This window comes from Lissotriton helveticus, chromosome 6 (assembly GCF_964261635.1).
Source record: "Lissotriton helveticus chromosome 6, aLisHel1.1, whole genome shotgun sequence".
NCBI classification, from domain to species: Eukaryota; Metazoa; Chordata; class Amphibia; order Caudata; family Salamandridae; genus Lissotriton; species Lissotriton helveticus.
Genome location: NC_136067.1, coordinates 677,602,662 through 677,615,926, shown reverse-complemented (window position 1 = coordinate 677,615,926; position 13,265 = coordinate 677,602,662). Strand labels below are relative to the sequence as shown.

Genomic DNA, 13,265 nt, shown 5'->3' with positions numbered 1-13,265 from the left:
CCAGCAATGCGTCCTTTCACATGGGGAAAGCCCCATGTGAAAGGGCTTGCGTCAGTCTTACGCCTGCTGTGAGGCAGGCGCAAGATTTTGACGCAACAGCGTCCTAAAAGTGACGCAGTGAAATCTCATAGATTTCACTGCGTCACTATTACGAGGCTTTTTGCGGGGGAACGCCCCCTCTGCATACATTATACCTGACGCGGGTATAATGTAGCGCAGGGGTTTACAAAGTGATGCATCTGCTTAGATGCGTCACTTTGTAAATAGTGCGCAACAGGAGGCATGTTTTACGCAACCGATGCGTCACAAAAAGTGACGCATCGGAAGCGCAAAACTGACGCAAGGCCTCCTAAATGAGGCCCCATGTGTATTCTCCTTAGTCTAGGAGACAGCTCCATATGCTGCAATCATTTTGCAATTACAATTCTTTGTATCACGTTTTCTCCAGCAGTGAGGTTTTATTTGCAACCATGGTAATGGCTACAATCTTGTGCACAGTGAGAGCTTAAACTGGGCGCAGGAGAGTCTACCATCAAGAGGACTACATTTAGGCCCAGAGACTCCAATATTTCGAACAAATAGCACACTAGCCATCCTACTCCATTTTCCCTACTTTTTGTTTTCGCTTACTTAATAACTGACAATCCAGTGTCAAGCAGGTAACACAGAATCCCGACTTAAGCGATTATTCAAGGCATAGAGCTTCATAAATTATGGATTTTCTCAGTCCTAAAATGTAACGCCATGTACTGCCCTGGTTACTCTCAACATCACGTCCCATTCAAACCTATGTTTAGACTGAGTTGTCACCCTAGATTTTGTTTAATCATGCTAAACCAGCTATCACAGCAAGAATGCTCTGCCCATTGCTGGCAAAAGGCTGGTCTATGATACGCTGATGTCTACCAAAACGTCCAAATAATTATACCTCTCAAAGATCTACAATTTTCAGTTTTTCGCAACTGAGTAATGCTTCATCCTTCCTTTAACAAAACATGATTTTACTCCTCTTTGTTTTTCAAATAAAGCGTTTATAGTATAATGAACATTTAAATTGTCAACGTAATATACTTTTAAATTCAGCCTTTATGTGAGTACTGGATACTGAAGCTACGGTGATACTCTACATATAAAAGAAGTGTAAGTGCGGTATCAAAGACTCCTACTATGTATACTAGTAGTGGAAGGTCTTTTGCAAGGCAGGGATATACCTAGGCACTCGTTAATATCAAAGGAAGATGCTCAGACTCCACATCTCATCCAAATGATAGTACTACTTACTAATCGTTTGACTAAAGAGATTACTGCCTACACTGGCAACCCACTGCCCCTTAATCAACCAATTTTAGCTTAATGGATCCCCACATCCTTCCATTGTTGAGCCGCTTTGCACCTAGTGGCGTAAACATCTGCAGGATTGTGAGATGCTCTACTCTCCCTCTTTAATCACTGCTCAGTTGACATAACATACCCCTATATTTGAGAATGATGTTCCACCTTTTACAAATTTCCTTTGCACCTAGAAATTCCCACACTTTACATTCATTTTTTGTAACTCAACCCTAGCTCACACAGCCCACACACACATCAACCTGTCTTTTCTCAACCCTTTCTCAACCTCAACTTCAGAGGTTAAAAACCTCACTACAACCTGACATATCTATTCTTGCCTGCAGGCATCTGGTCTAGCTAACCTAAGAGATCAGTGGATAGCTTAACGTTTAAAGCTTCAGATTTAGTTTCCTTTCTTTACAGAGATACCTGGTTACTTACCTTTTCCCAATCTTTCTGAAAAAGACCTTGGGGCGTGTTTTTGAGAGGCTTGCATTGTGTTTGCACTAAGGAACGTGGTACATGCATGACGTAAAACTCTAAGTCAGATTTTGGAAGCCACGCAAAGCCACTTTGCATGGCTCCAAGCGGCTCCAAAAATCTTGAGTAACGCAACACAGCACATATCCCCACGTTGCGTTACTTTACCCTGGCAAGTGTGTGTTCCCACACAACTCATATGATTGTTCATGCTATTACAAGAACTTGTGGTCCTGGGAGTACCCCAAAATCTTATACCTTTCCAGGATAGTTGTAAAGAGGAGAAATATCTCTATTTCTTCCTCTTTCTATGTGTGCTGAATTTTGCATCACACATAGAACGGAGAATATGACCCTTCATGCACAAAAGCAATTCAGTATGCAACACAGGCACCCTTGCACCAAGCCAAAAGGGCGCTAGTATAGAGGAAAGGACAGCATGGCGAATTCCTGTCCTTTACCTGCCACGAAGCGCAGCGCAGTAAAGTGACTTGCTGCGCTGCACTGTGTGACTTTCTCATAAATGACTCCCATAGTCTCATTATAAACCTGACCTGGCACCACCTACCTTTGATCTCCCTTTCCCAATAATTTTAAGACTGACAGATGATACTTGATTCCTGTCCAGATCTATCCATCCTTTGGATGAGTGCATCTTTAATTGCTGAACCTTTCAATCATATGCCTTCTCCTTACAACACTTTCACTGGAGTTAGTACCTTTAAGAGTATCACACAACCTATCAACCAGATTAAGGTGTCAGCCTTTAAGTGCAACCTTCCACAGATAAAATCTCTGACGAACTCCAGTATCTACTTCTACACATAGGTGGCTCATCCTGCAAGCTAGCCAAACTCCCTCAAGTTGAATTTTAATGGGCTGTAACATTTTATCTCAAAGAATAAAATCATTCCCTTCTAATCATCTTAAGTAGCCAGCATTACCCTTCTGCACAAGACTCTTCTCTCACCCGGGGGTTAAAACCCGTTAGGATGGGAATGGTGAGGAGAGTAGTAAACAGTAGTCACACTGTACCATCTATGTCTTCCAAAGTGGCTTCGTCTTGCAGCTACAAGTAATGCAAGTAATGCAGCATGGGCATTGGGACCAGGGAGCCCTACCATACATAATTCTGAAGCCATGGAAAAGCCCTTAAGGAGGGTTTATGCTTGCTAAAATAGCCCCTCTAAATAAAGTATTGATGGCGGGGCCAATATATGATCAAATCCCGTCTTGAACACTCACCTCTCATCGATATCTAGGCTACTACTTTAAAGTGGATCTACCCATGTCCTGATATGGGTACTGAAATCCAGCTTCATGAAAAGAATAAAGATAATTACAGAGCAAGGTTAAATCCTTTATGAAAGATTGCAGCCTGATGGATGTCTGCCAGCTATCACAGCCAATGGAAAAAGGGTAGACCTTGGGGGATATGTACATAAACACACCATGGCATTTTGCTTTGCACAAGGCAGCACACATGGAAAAAGCAAAAAAGAGGAGAAATTATGTGTTTCTCCTCGTTTTCCCAACTTTAGTCCAGGATTTACCTGGTCTTCATTTTGGTGCAGCCTACTATGTATGCCACTCTTGTACATAGGGGGCAGTGTAAAAGACAATGAGTGTTGCGGTGGAACGCCCACCACAACACCCACTGCCCACCCCTTTCACACCAACCATAGCATGAAAGGGGGCCTTATGTACATAAGGCGTAGCCCCTATGGCCAACACAACATCGGTAAAAGTGACGTTATGGTGGCGATAGGGACTTGTACATATGCCCCCTTGTTTCCTGCCTCCATGGCTCCACTTCCAGGATTAACTTTTGCTGGTCTGTGTATCCTTTCTCTCTCATATTGCATAACCCTTAAAGCAGCTGCTTTAGTCCATAGAGATGATCCTTGGCCATATTTCGTCCTGCTACAAAATCATTGCGTATGAACACACCTAGTTACAATTTATGAACATCGAAAGAGACCCTCAGATCCCACATCAAGTCTCACTTAGATGATACTGAATGCCCTGTCTCATAACTACAAACGATGTGGTCTACAGGCTTAGTGGCATAATGATAGAAGGTGCGGCCTCTCTAAAAGGAAGTACAAAGAAAAACAAGCATATGTAGAAACCTTGATTAGGGACTCGACTACTCAGTATAAGAATTATTCCTCTGAGCAATTGGGCCTCGACCCACTGTAAGAAAAATACGCTCAGTGGGGCATATTATCAAGGGGGTTTATCTCCGCTATTTTGGCTTTAAAAGCCAAGAAAGCGGAGATAAAATTATCTTCCTATTACCTAGCTGTCGCTAACACCAGTTAGCGACAGCTAGTAGGAGATAGCGACCATCTTGGGCCCCACTTTGCATGTCAGTGATATTTATCACTAATGACATGCAAAGTGGCCGTGCCAAGATGTTAGCGACTGGAAACAGTTGCTAACATTGCTATCTCCTATTACCAACTTTGGGAGATATTCGCGCTAAGCGCGAATATCTCCAAAAGCTAACACCTGCCCTGAGCAGTTCTTAGCCATGTTATCCAATGGGAGGTGGATAACATGGCTAAGAGCATTAGCTCGGTAATGCATGAATATCGCTGACTTTTCAGCGATATTCATGCATTGCGGCCGTTTTTTATCGCATTTGCGATAAACCTTGGTAATACCAAGGTTTATCTGCGATAAAAATCGCCGCAGCTCAGCGGTAAAATTTTGTCTCTAACCAAGCAATAGCGATAATTATCATTATCGCTATTGCTTGGTAATATGCCCCAGTGTCCTTTTAATCTCTAAATCTGAATTTGTACTCTCCGAATTAAAATGGCGCCATTAACACCAAGGGGTAAGCTAGTCAGCTTTTGGCTGCCTAACTCAACAACAGGGAGGCTCAAGCTGCTACTCCTGTTTTCTAAAATCACCTTTGAAAACTGTGCATACAGTCAGTCAACATAGTAAAAACACATACTTCTGTTTTTGGTGACCTATGCAGACTAAAAGGATTTGACACATCAGCAGAAGTTTTTATTTTATTTTACTTGCCTCGGGTTTCCTATGCAGGTAAGAACCTACTAGGGGCAAGATTACCTCTGTCAAAAGTTTTTCAAACATTTCTGATTTACCTTTTACTAAAAAAGAAGGATTGCACAAACTTGGTAAACCCAACTTGATAAAGATTCTATATGGTGCCCATAAAGACCCTGAAACCATGAGTGACTGATGCAGATCTGAAATTATATCAGTCAGCTAAACATAGGGAACATCTGCTGCTCTACACCAGCCACCTCTCCCTTTGATCAATGTAAACTTTTACACTTTAGTAAAGATACTGGCAAACAGATTTAGGAAAGTGATACCATGCCTCATTCATGAGACTCAGGTGGTATTTGTACAGGATAGGCCCTCAAATAGTCAGTTGCAAGCCCTTTACATCTACCCTGGTTGTTCTGGTACTCACCAGAGGAAACTATTGCTCTCTCACTTGACATGGATTTGGCTGTGTCGAGTAGAGCCACATGAGCTCAGGTAAACTATAGAGAGTTATGTTTGACACATTTGATATTGTTAGAGGTATCAGATAGGGCTGTCTCATATCTTCACTTCTCTTCTACTTAGCTGTGGAACCTCTTTCCACATTCACCTGCTAGTCAGTGACAATTAAAAGAATCTCTCTGGGCAGAAACGTGTACAGTGCTGCAGCCTCCCACGTCTCATCCTCATATTGCATTTATCTTCTCCACACAGAGACTGAGGTCCGATCGGCCCAATTACAAGTAAACTCTGACCAACAGACTGAGCCTCCTGCTACTCAGACTAACCTTACTGGAGGCCTGGCTCCCTGATCTATATGGTTTCGTATCTGCCCACAGCAGTTATGTACAACATTTTGATTTTTGCACTCACTTAGGGTACCCCTTACCTATATTCTTCCTCCTCGCAATGTTTGAGAATGGCACAGTATAATGTACACTGTATGTATTAACCGAGAACATTCCTTTCTCTGTATTTGCATGCTCATGAAGTGTTGACATGTTGTTTATGGCTGCTTGATAATGGTGAAAATAATAATAAAAATAAAACAAATAGGAGAATCTCTTACCTTGCTCGCAAATCTAAAGCTGTGCGTTCTGCAGAGGACATCCTCCTTACAGTCAGGGAGCAAGAATAACCTAAATTGGTTCTACTGACATTGATAACAGAGTTCTTTACCTCTTCTGGGAACAAAATGAACTGGGGAAATATAAGGAGGTACCCATGCCCAAGATGACCTCTAGATAAGTAGGAGAGGCATATAACCTTCAATGGGTCCAGACTTAAATGTGTAGGCATTTTGCTTCATACTGAATATGTTTTACAGATACTCTTGGTCTTTTAATTGCAAAAGCTGCCAGGACCTGCGCCCACTGCTCCTGCCTGTAGATCTCTTTCTATGGAGTAGGTCAAGGGTCAACAGTAGTTTCCCACTCCAATTACCTGTTTGATTTATTCCCATTACCTTGCAAAATACTTCAAAGCTGAGAAAGGAATATTTCACTTCACCTCACCTTATTTCTCAACTGACAAGCTTCCTGCATGATTTATTTCCCTTTAACAATTTCCTCTTTGTTAGTCCATTATTTCAGGCACCTTGATATACGGGTTTAGCTAACAAATTGCAGCCAGTCATGTCCTCGGCCGTTTATCTGTACCCAACATGCTTCAAGATCATCCCTGAAGCAAGGACCTGGTGCTTTTTATATGTCTTGGGTGTCATTTGTGAAGAATGAGGTTCTGACTCATTCTGGAATTTTGCTTTTTGGACCACTCAGTTTTGGATCGCTGCTGTGAGTGGGTCTCACTAACTGAGCCTCACTCACTGTAAACTCAGATAAAATGAGTTGAGTGCTGCCTGTGCCCACCTTTAAACATAAGGTCTACTGATGCGCAGCTGGGGTAAGAGGCTCTGGGCTGGTTGCATGTGATCATTTACACACATACATCTGTATACTTGTGCAGCTGAGCATGTGGGTCTACCGTCTAACTGAGCCCGATATGTGTGCACATGTAATCTGTCACAGATGCAGTGGCAGTTGGTGATATATGATAATGGTGCGGCGAGCTAAGTGAATATTCTGAAAGGCACTGTGAGAAGCCAGCAATGTCTTAAGACTTCAAAGCTCTCCATCGTAGATTGTTAAGTGTTTTGTTTATAATGGACCACAACTCAGAGTGTTGGAGTTGAGGCAGGAGGCAGTGTGAGTTTCTAATAGTGCATGAGCCAAAAATGTAAAACACTGTGCATTCAAGCAGATTATTTTTAACATAGTGAGTTCCCAACCCAAAGGTATTAGAACATTTGAATAGAGCACTAATTATATTACACACTTTCACCTTAATTTTTTATAGGCACAGGTGAATTAAGTGATTTGCCCAGAATCAAAAGATGTTGGTTGAGACGACACTGGAACTTTAAAAAGTTCTCCCATTCCAAAGTCAGCACCTCTCATCATAGCAAACATCCGCCTCACATTAGATGACGTCCAGGAAGTTCAATGCAACAAATGGAAACAGGCCGATGCACTGAACAACGCAGCCGTCGAACAATTGTAAACAAAAATATCTGTATCCTCAGATGACCCAAGCCCCACCGGACACACCGACATCTTTGAGTGTACCTTGGCCCTGTGATTGCACCACTCTCTCTGCCTACCTCTGTCTCCGCACCCCAACCTCCAATCGGCGCCCCGGGCATGTAACTGCACTTCTTCCCCCCCCCCCCCCCCTCCCCACCACCTCTCTCATCGTCTGAGTGCAATAACCTGATTATCCGACACTCTGTAGCTTCCCTGACAGAAGGTGATGGGGAAGTCCTCTGCCCCCCAGGAGGAGAAACTCTAACCGTCATTAGAACCTTCAATCTCACAATTTCTGTCAATTAGGACGGATGGACCGGAAGTGTACTGGTGACTTGTTCAATAGTGATGGGAGCTGCCACACACCCCAGCTCTAGAAGTCAAACCTATACTGATAGGATCCAACTTTACATCTTTGTTAATACCTCCGGCTCCAGCCTGATATCCAGGGTTTGGTTCACCCCAGACTTTCAGATCTCATCGTCAGTCACAGCTAGAAAACCTCTGGCAGCCTTGAGGCTGCAGCGCTTGTCCTCTTCAATATTTTTTGCTAGTTAATAAAAGCAACATATAATGTACAATTGTAAAATAAAATAATTATCAATATCCTAGCACATTCTCAAACCACCTGCTTCCCCATCTTCAAAGTCGACAGCTCTGGCCGTTGCTCCACACCCTCTACTTCCCTATAAGGGAAATAATAACCCTTGAGGGAACAACATACTGGAAATACCTAACAGCCAAGATGAAGGAACAGGCTGACATGGCATGCATTACATTAGATAAAGTAATGTTTTATTTTAATAAAAATACATGCTATTATCTGCAGCAAGTCTTTGATGTTCCCCAGTCCTGGCTTCAAGCGAGGTCCACTCCCACAGCCAGTTCCCTTAATGAATCCCTACACTGCTCTCATGCTGCTAATAATCTTAAACAACATGACAGAAAGGATAGGTTCGAGCGGGCAGGCTCAACGCTCCTTCGGGCACTAGGAGCCTGTGCCTGCCCTTCACCCAGCTGTCTAAGACTGCTCGCGTTGAAGACGTTTGAATTGCATGTGTGATGTTTAATAAATTGGGTATGGCCTGTATACCCCTTATATTTTAACTGAGACTTCAAACAGAAATATCTCAATGTTTTTGTTACTGTAGGTTGAGTCTGTATGCTTCACTCTAAGTCTTTGGTTGTTTACAGTGTTTGCAACTGTAGGCTAAAGGGACACCAAAACAACACATTTGCCCAATTTAGAAGTTTAATGTGTTTCCCTAGGAAAACAAAGGTCCTGAGCGCAAATATGATATTAACATGGCCATATTTGCACTTCTTCATGTACCTTTGGTTTTGATCATATTTCTCTGAGTCAGCCTTTCATTTGATTTGGGCGCTGAACGACTCTGCTGGGCAAGCTAATTATTTTGCTATGCCCCGCATAATAATCCTATCTGGGGGCATTAAGCATGTTCCTAGGAAAGCAAGAGAGTGAGAACAGAATCTGCAGTGCCTGACAGGCCTGGGCATGCCCTTCTCAGAGAATCAAAAGGGAATAATCAGGCCGACCAAATTCAGAATAAGGCCTTAAGTATGCTTTCCATCTCGTAGATGGATAGTCTGTCTATATTGTCTTCTATTTTATTGTAGAGACCCCAAGATGCAAAGTGTTACATTATCCAACTTATATTTGCTAACTTGTTTGTTATTTGCTAGGATATTTGAACTCTTCTTCTACCAAATATTTAAACGTTGATTCTGTTTGCTGAGTATCGCAGAGTGACTAATTAAAGAGGAGTATGGAAAATGTTAGGGGGAAATATACAAGGAAGTGGTGTAGAGTGGTGTTAGCCTTCCTGGCTTAACGCCTCTCCCCGCCACTTCTGAAACGCAAGACTGCACCATATTTAAAAGACTGTGGTGCAGCCTTGCGTTTCCCCCTGCAATGGCGCTAAGTTTAGCAACTTAGCACCAACGCGGGCACCCTTGCACCATAGTGCAAGGGTGTCTGCATGCATTGGGAGGATTGTTTATGTGTAGGAAGGTGTCCCTTCCTGCACATAAACAATCCTAAAATGCCATTTTGTCACTGTCATGTGTGCTGCTTCGTGCAGCATGCATGAAAGTCACAAAATGGCTTTTTTTAATGGATTGTTTATGTACAGGAAGGCACACCTTCCTGTACATAAACAATCCATGGCATTTTGCTTTTTCCATGTGTGCTGCACAAGGCAGCACACATGGAAAAATCAGAAACGAGGAGAAATGATGTATTTCTCCTTGTTTCGCCAACTTCAGACCAGGTTTTTCCCTGGTCTTAATTTTGGCGCTGACTCCTATGTATGCCACCCTTGTACCTAGGGGGCAGCGTCAAAATCAATGGGTGTTGCGGTGGTACGCCCACCCCAATACCCACATCCCACCCCTTTCACGCTAACCATAGTGTGAAAGGGGGCCCGATTTACAAAAGTGATGTTGTGGTGGCGACAATGGCTTGCACATATTCCCCCTAGTGTCATATACTCATGGTACAATGTAAGATGAGGAAATGTAACTCTGAGCCCTACCCTGTTCAATGTATATGTCCAACCCTTGGCAGAAATAGCTAGAAAACATGGTCTCTCACTAGTGACATATGCCGATGATACCCAGCTGGTGGTGTCACTGGACAATGAAAACGGCCTTAGTGCACAACATTTTAAACAGACACTTATTGACATCACCAGCTGGATGACAACAAACTGTCTCCAGCTGAACGCTGGAAAAACGGAAGTGTTACTGGTGGGAAAAGAAACAACGACCTGGGGAAACAATTGGTGGCCAGAAACTCTCGACCAACCTCCCGAATGTAGAGACCACGTAAGAAACTTGGGAGTCTGGATGGATACCGAGCTGTCTTTCACTCTCCATACCAAAAGGGTAGCAGCTACCTGTTTTGGTATCCTACGCAACCTTAGACCCATCCTTAAGTTCTTTGACCACCAAACCCGCCAAATTGTGGTGCAGTCAGCAATCCTGTCAAGACTAGACTACGCCAGCTCTCTCTTGTTAGGGGCAAACGTAGCAGAGAAAGCGAGGCTCCAGCGAGTTCAGAACGCTGCAGCGAGAGCGCTAACCGGTATCCCACGCTACAAGTCAGTGTCTACTGTCCTTTTGAAACTTCATTGGCTTCCTGTTGAAAAAAGGATCCATTACAAAACCCTTTGTTTGGCGTTCAAAATCCTTAAAACTGCCTCTCCCCCATGCTAAGTTCCCTCCTCACATCGTACGTTCCCCGACGTACGCTGCGTTCAGAAGGACAGAACCTGGCAGTAGTACCCCGCTTCAAACTGGCAAGAATGGGCGGTAGGTCATTTAGACACCTCGCCGCAAGACTTTGGAATGGACTCCCTATTCATATTCGAAAAATTGAAGAACTTCTGCCGTTCAGGAGAGCGATAAAAACCCACCTTTTCTGCTAATGTTCAACGACCTCACTGTGACAGAACTATCACTCTTTACTGAAACACTTCTTACAGCAAGCGCCGGGACGCCCCTTGGCTGGGGCAGCTGTGCGCGGTACAATTTCATTTAACATTAACATTAACATTTAACATTACTGAAGAAGATGTAATGAATGTTCAGTGAGACAAGGAAACAAATTGCATACATATTTTAGCTAGTTTGGTTTATTCATTTAATAAAATAATGAAATATAATTCTTTACCTGTCTGTGTTGATGTAGTGTTATATCTCATAAACACTTTGCCATCATGTGGGAAACACATGTATCTTGCATTTTTACTGCAGTGGAACATAAAGGTATTTATTGGTTTCCCAGGAAATGAGAAATGTTCCAGAAACCTTAAAATGTGGTTACTTTTTGTTTCTTTGCTGCTATCCCGAAATAACCCTTATCTTTCCCTATTGTTCAGCTAGATTAAAGCCATATGTCACTGGCCTTTCATTTTTAACAAAAGTTAGTATTAAAAGGCAGATAGAGATTTTGTCTTTTTTAACGGCCAAATCAGCTAGCCTAATTCAAACATGCTGCCATTATACTAATATCGTATGTATATGTTTTAGGTGTTGCAGCAATTGCTGGCGCATTTACTACAAAAATTATCAAAGACATGGCTTCCTTCAACAAACAACCTATAATATTTGCGCTCAGCAATCCAACTAGCAAAGCCGAGTGCACTGCTGAGCAGTGCTACACTCTCACTGAGGTAAGAACAACACGTTCAGCATTGTTATAAAGTTTTGTAAATATAATAGAAACCATTTTACATATCAATTACATTTCTGAGAGCTAGGACTTCACCGAACAGGCATTGACATAGATAATAGGTTTGACTTTTGTAGAATGTTTTCACACACAGGCACTTAATATGAAAGTACACTAGCACAAATAAAGGATGCAGGTGGACAAGCAGCCTTGCGTTTTCACAAGTCCGACAGACTTAAAGGCACCCTTTTATCCAAGTAAGCAAAACTACAAGTAGTTCCACTGAGCTACCAATGCAATAGCAACTTGCACTAATACACACCAATGTACAGGAAATTCTAAGTACTGTTTGATTCGAATGTATTTGCTAATATTTTAAGGCACGTATTTCTCCACATCCTTGAAGCAAGAGCAAATATGAGATTTCAGGTTCTTACTGAACAAATTGTCCTTGGACCCCTGAATTCCAATTTCATTTGTTTTTTACGTTTTGCCTTCGCCGAACCATAAGTAACTAACCTTTAATGCTTTTTTTCAGGGAGTTTCCCCTTGTTTTATATACTGCATTGACTCACCAAGTACCCATTTCGTGCAGCTTACAGCCTTCCGCCGTGCACAGAGAGGGTTGCAGCCAGACTCTGCATCCAAACATGTCCCACACCAAGCCGTAACTTTGACGGCTTTTTTCTTTATTCATATTTTCTTAAGCACATGGTACATAGCACTTTCTGAAACAGACAGGGAATACCTTGAAGTGGACAGGAGAACCTGCAGGCACCTTTTACCCCTGCTAGTCCTGATCCTTCACTCAGGAAGTGCCTGCTTCCTTCTCTTCCCAGAAGTCCAGATCAACGTATTCCCAAATGTTTCAATTTAGTATCTTGTTTTCATTTCTGACACCCTCTGCTCCCACTTACTGGTATGTGCCCAGGTGAAGAGAATGACGATTGTTGACACCTTCTAGGACAATAGCAGTATAGGAACAATAGACCTGCTTAGATTTGTGCCTGTGCTATTGTCAATACAAAAGGCCCATCCTTCGTTTCTACTGCATTACTGGCTTAGCCAGTCTGAGCCATTCATTTGTTTTACTTTCCTATTTGCTGTGAGTTCATGTTGCTGCCTTAATCTCTTAAATTCCTGATGATAACCCTGTAACTATATAAAGAGATCTCCCACCTGGCCACCGTCCCTATCATTAGAAGAGCCAGAAGTGGAGGATGATATTTTAGCTGTAATGCGGCCAAACTTAGGAACTAGCTGTGCTTTTGAAAAAAAGACCTGGCTTTTTAAGAAGTGACCTCAACAGGTGGTACCTCTGGTCTTAGCGGAACAGTTTTTCTCTCAACAAGAGCTAGGATGCGTATGAGTCACCCTGCGCTTTATAAGTCCTTCAGCATGGCATAGCATAGCCTATAGATGAAATTATGACTGTTCTGTTGTTCTGAAAAGAGAGCCATTCACAATACCACAAAATTATGCAAATTATGCAATACAGCCCTCTTGTCACTGTTGATATAGTTTATTGCACTTAAGCACCAAAGCACTAAGGCTCAATAGGATACATTAGACAGAACAACGCAAAGACATCCAGCACAGCACAGATGTGCCATATTGTATACGACATACATATAGATCATTAATCA

At 42.6% G+C, this 13,265-nt stretch overlaps 1 protein-coding gene across 1 annotated transcript in view; it reads left to right on the top strand.

Annotated features, from left to right (window-relative positions):
• ME1 (malic enzyme 1) overlaps positions 1-13,265 on the top strand; it is a 1,446,246-nt gene that overhangs the window by 1,273,619 nt on the left and 159,362 nt on the right. The window contains exon 11 of the mRNA XM_078648140.1: positions 11,478-11,620. Coding sequence (XP_078504266.1) covers positions 11,478-11,620 — 143 coding nt within the window. The remainder of the gene's footprint in view (positions 1-11,477; positions 11,621-13,265) is intronic.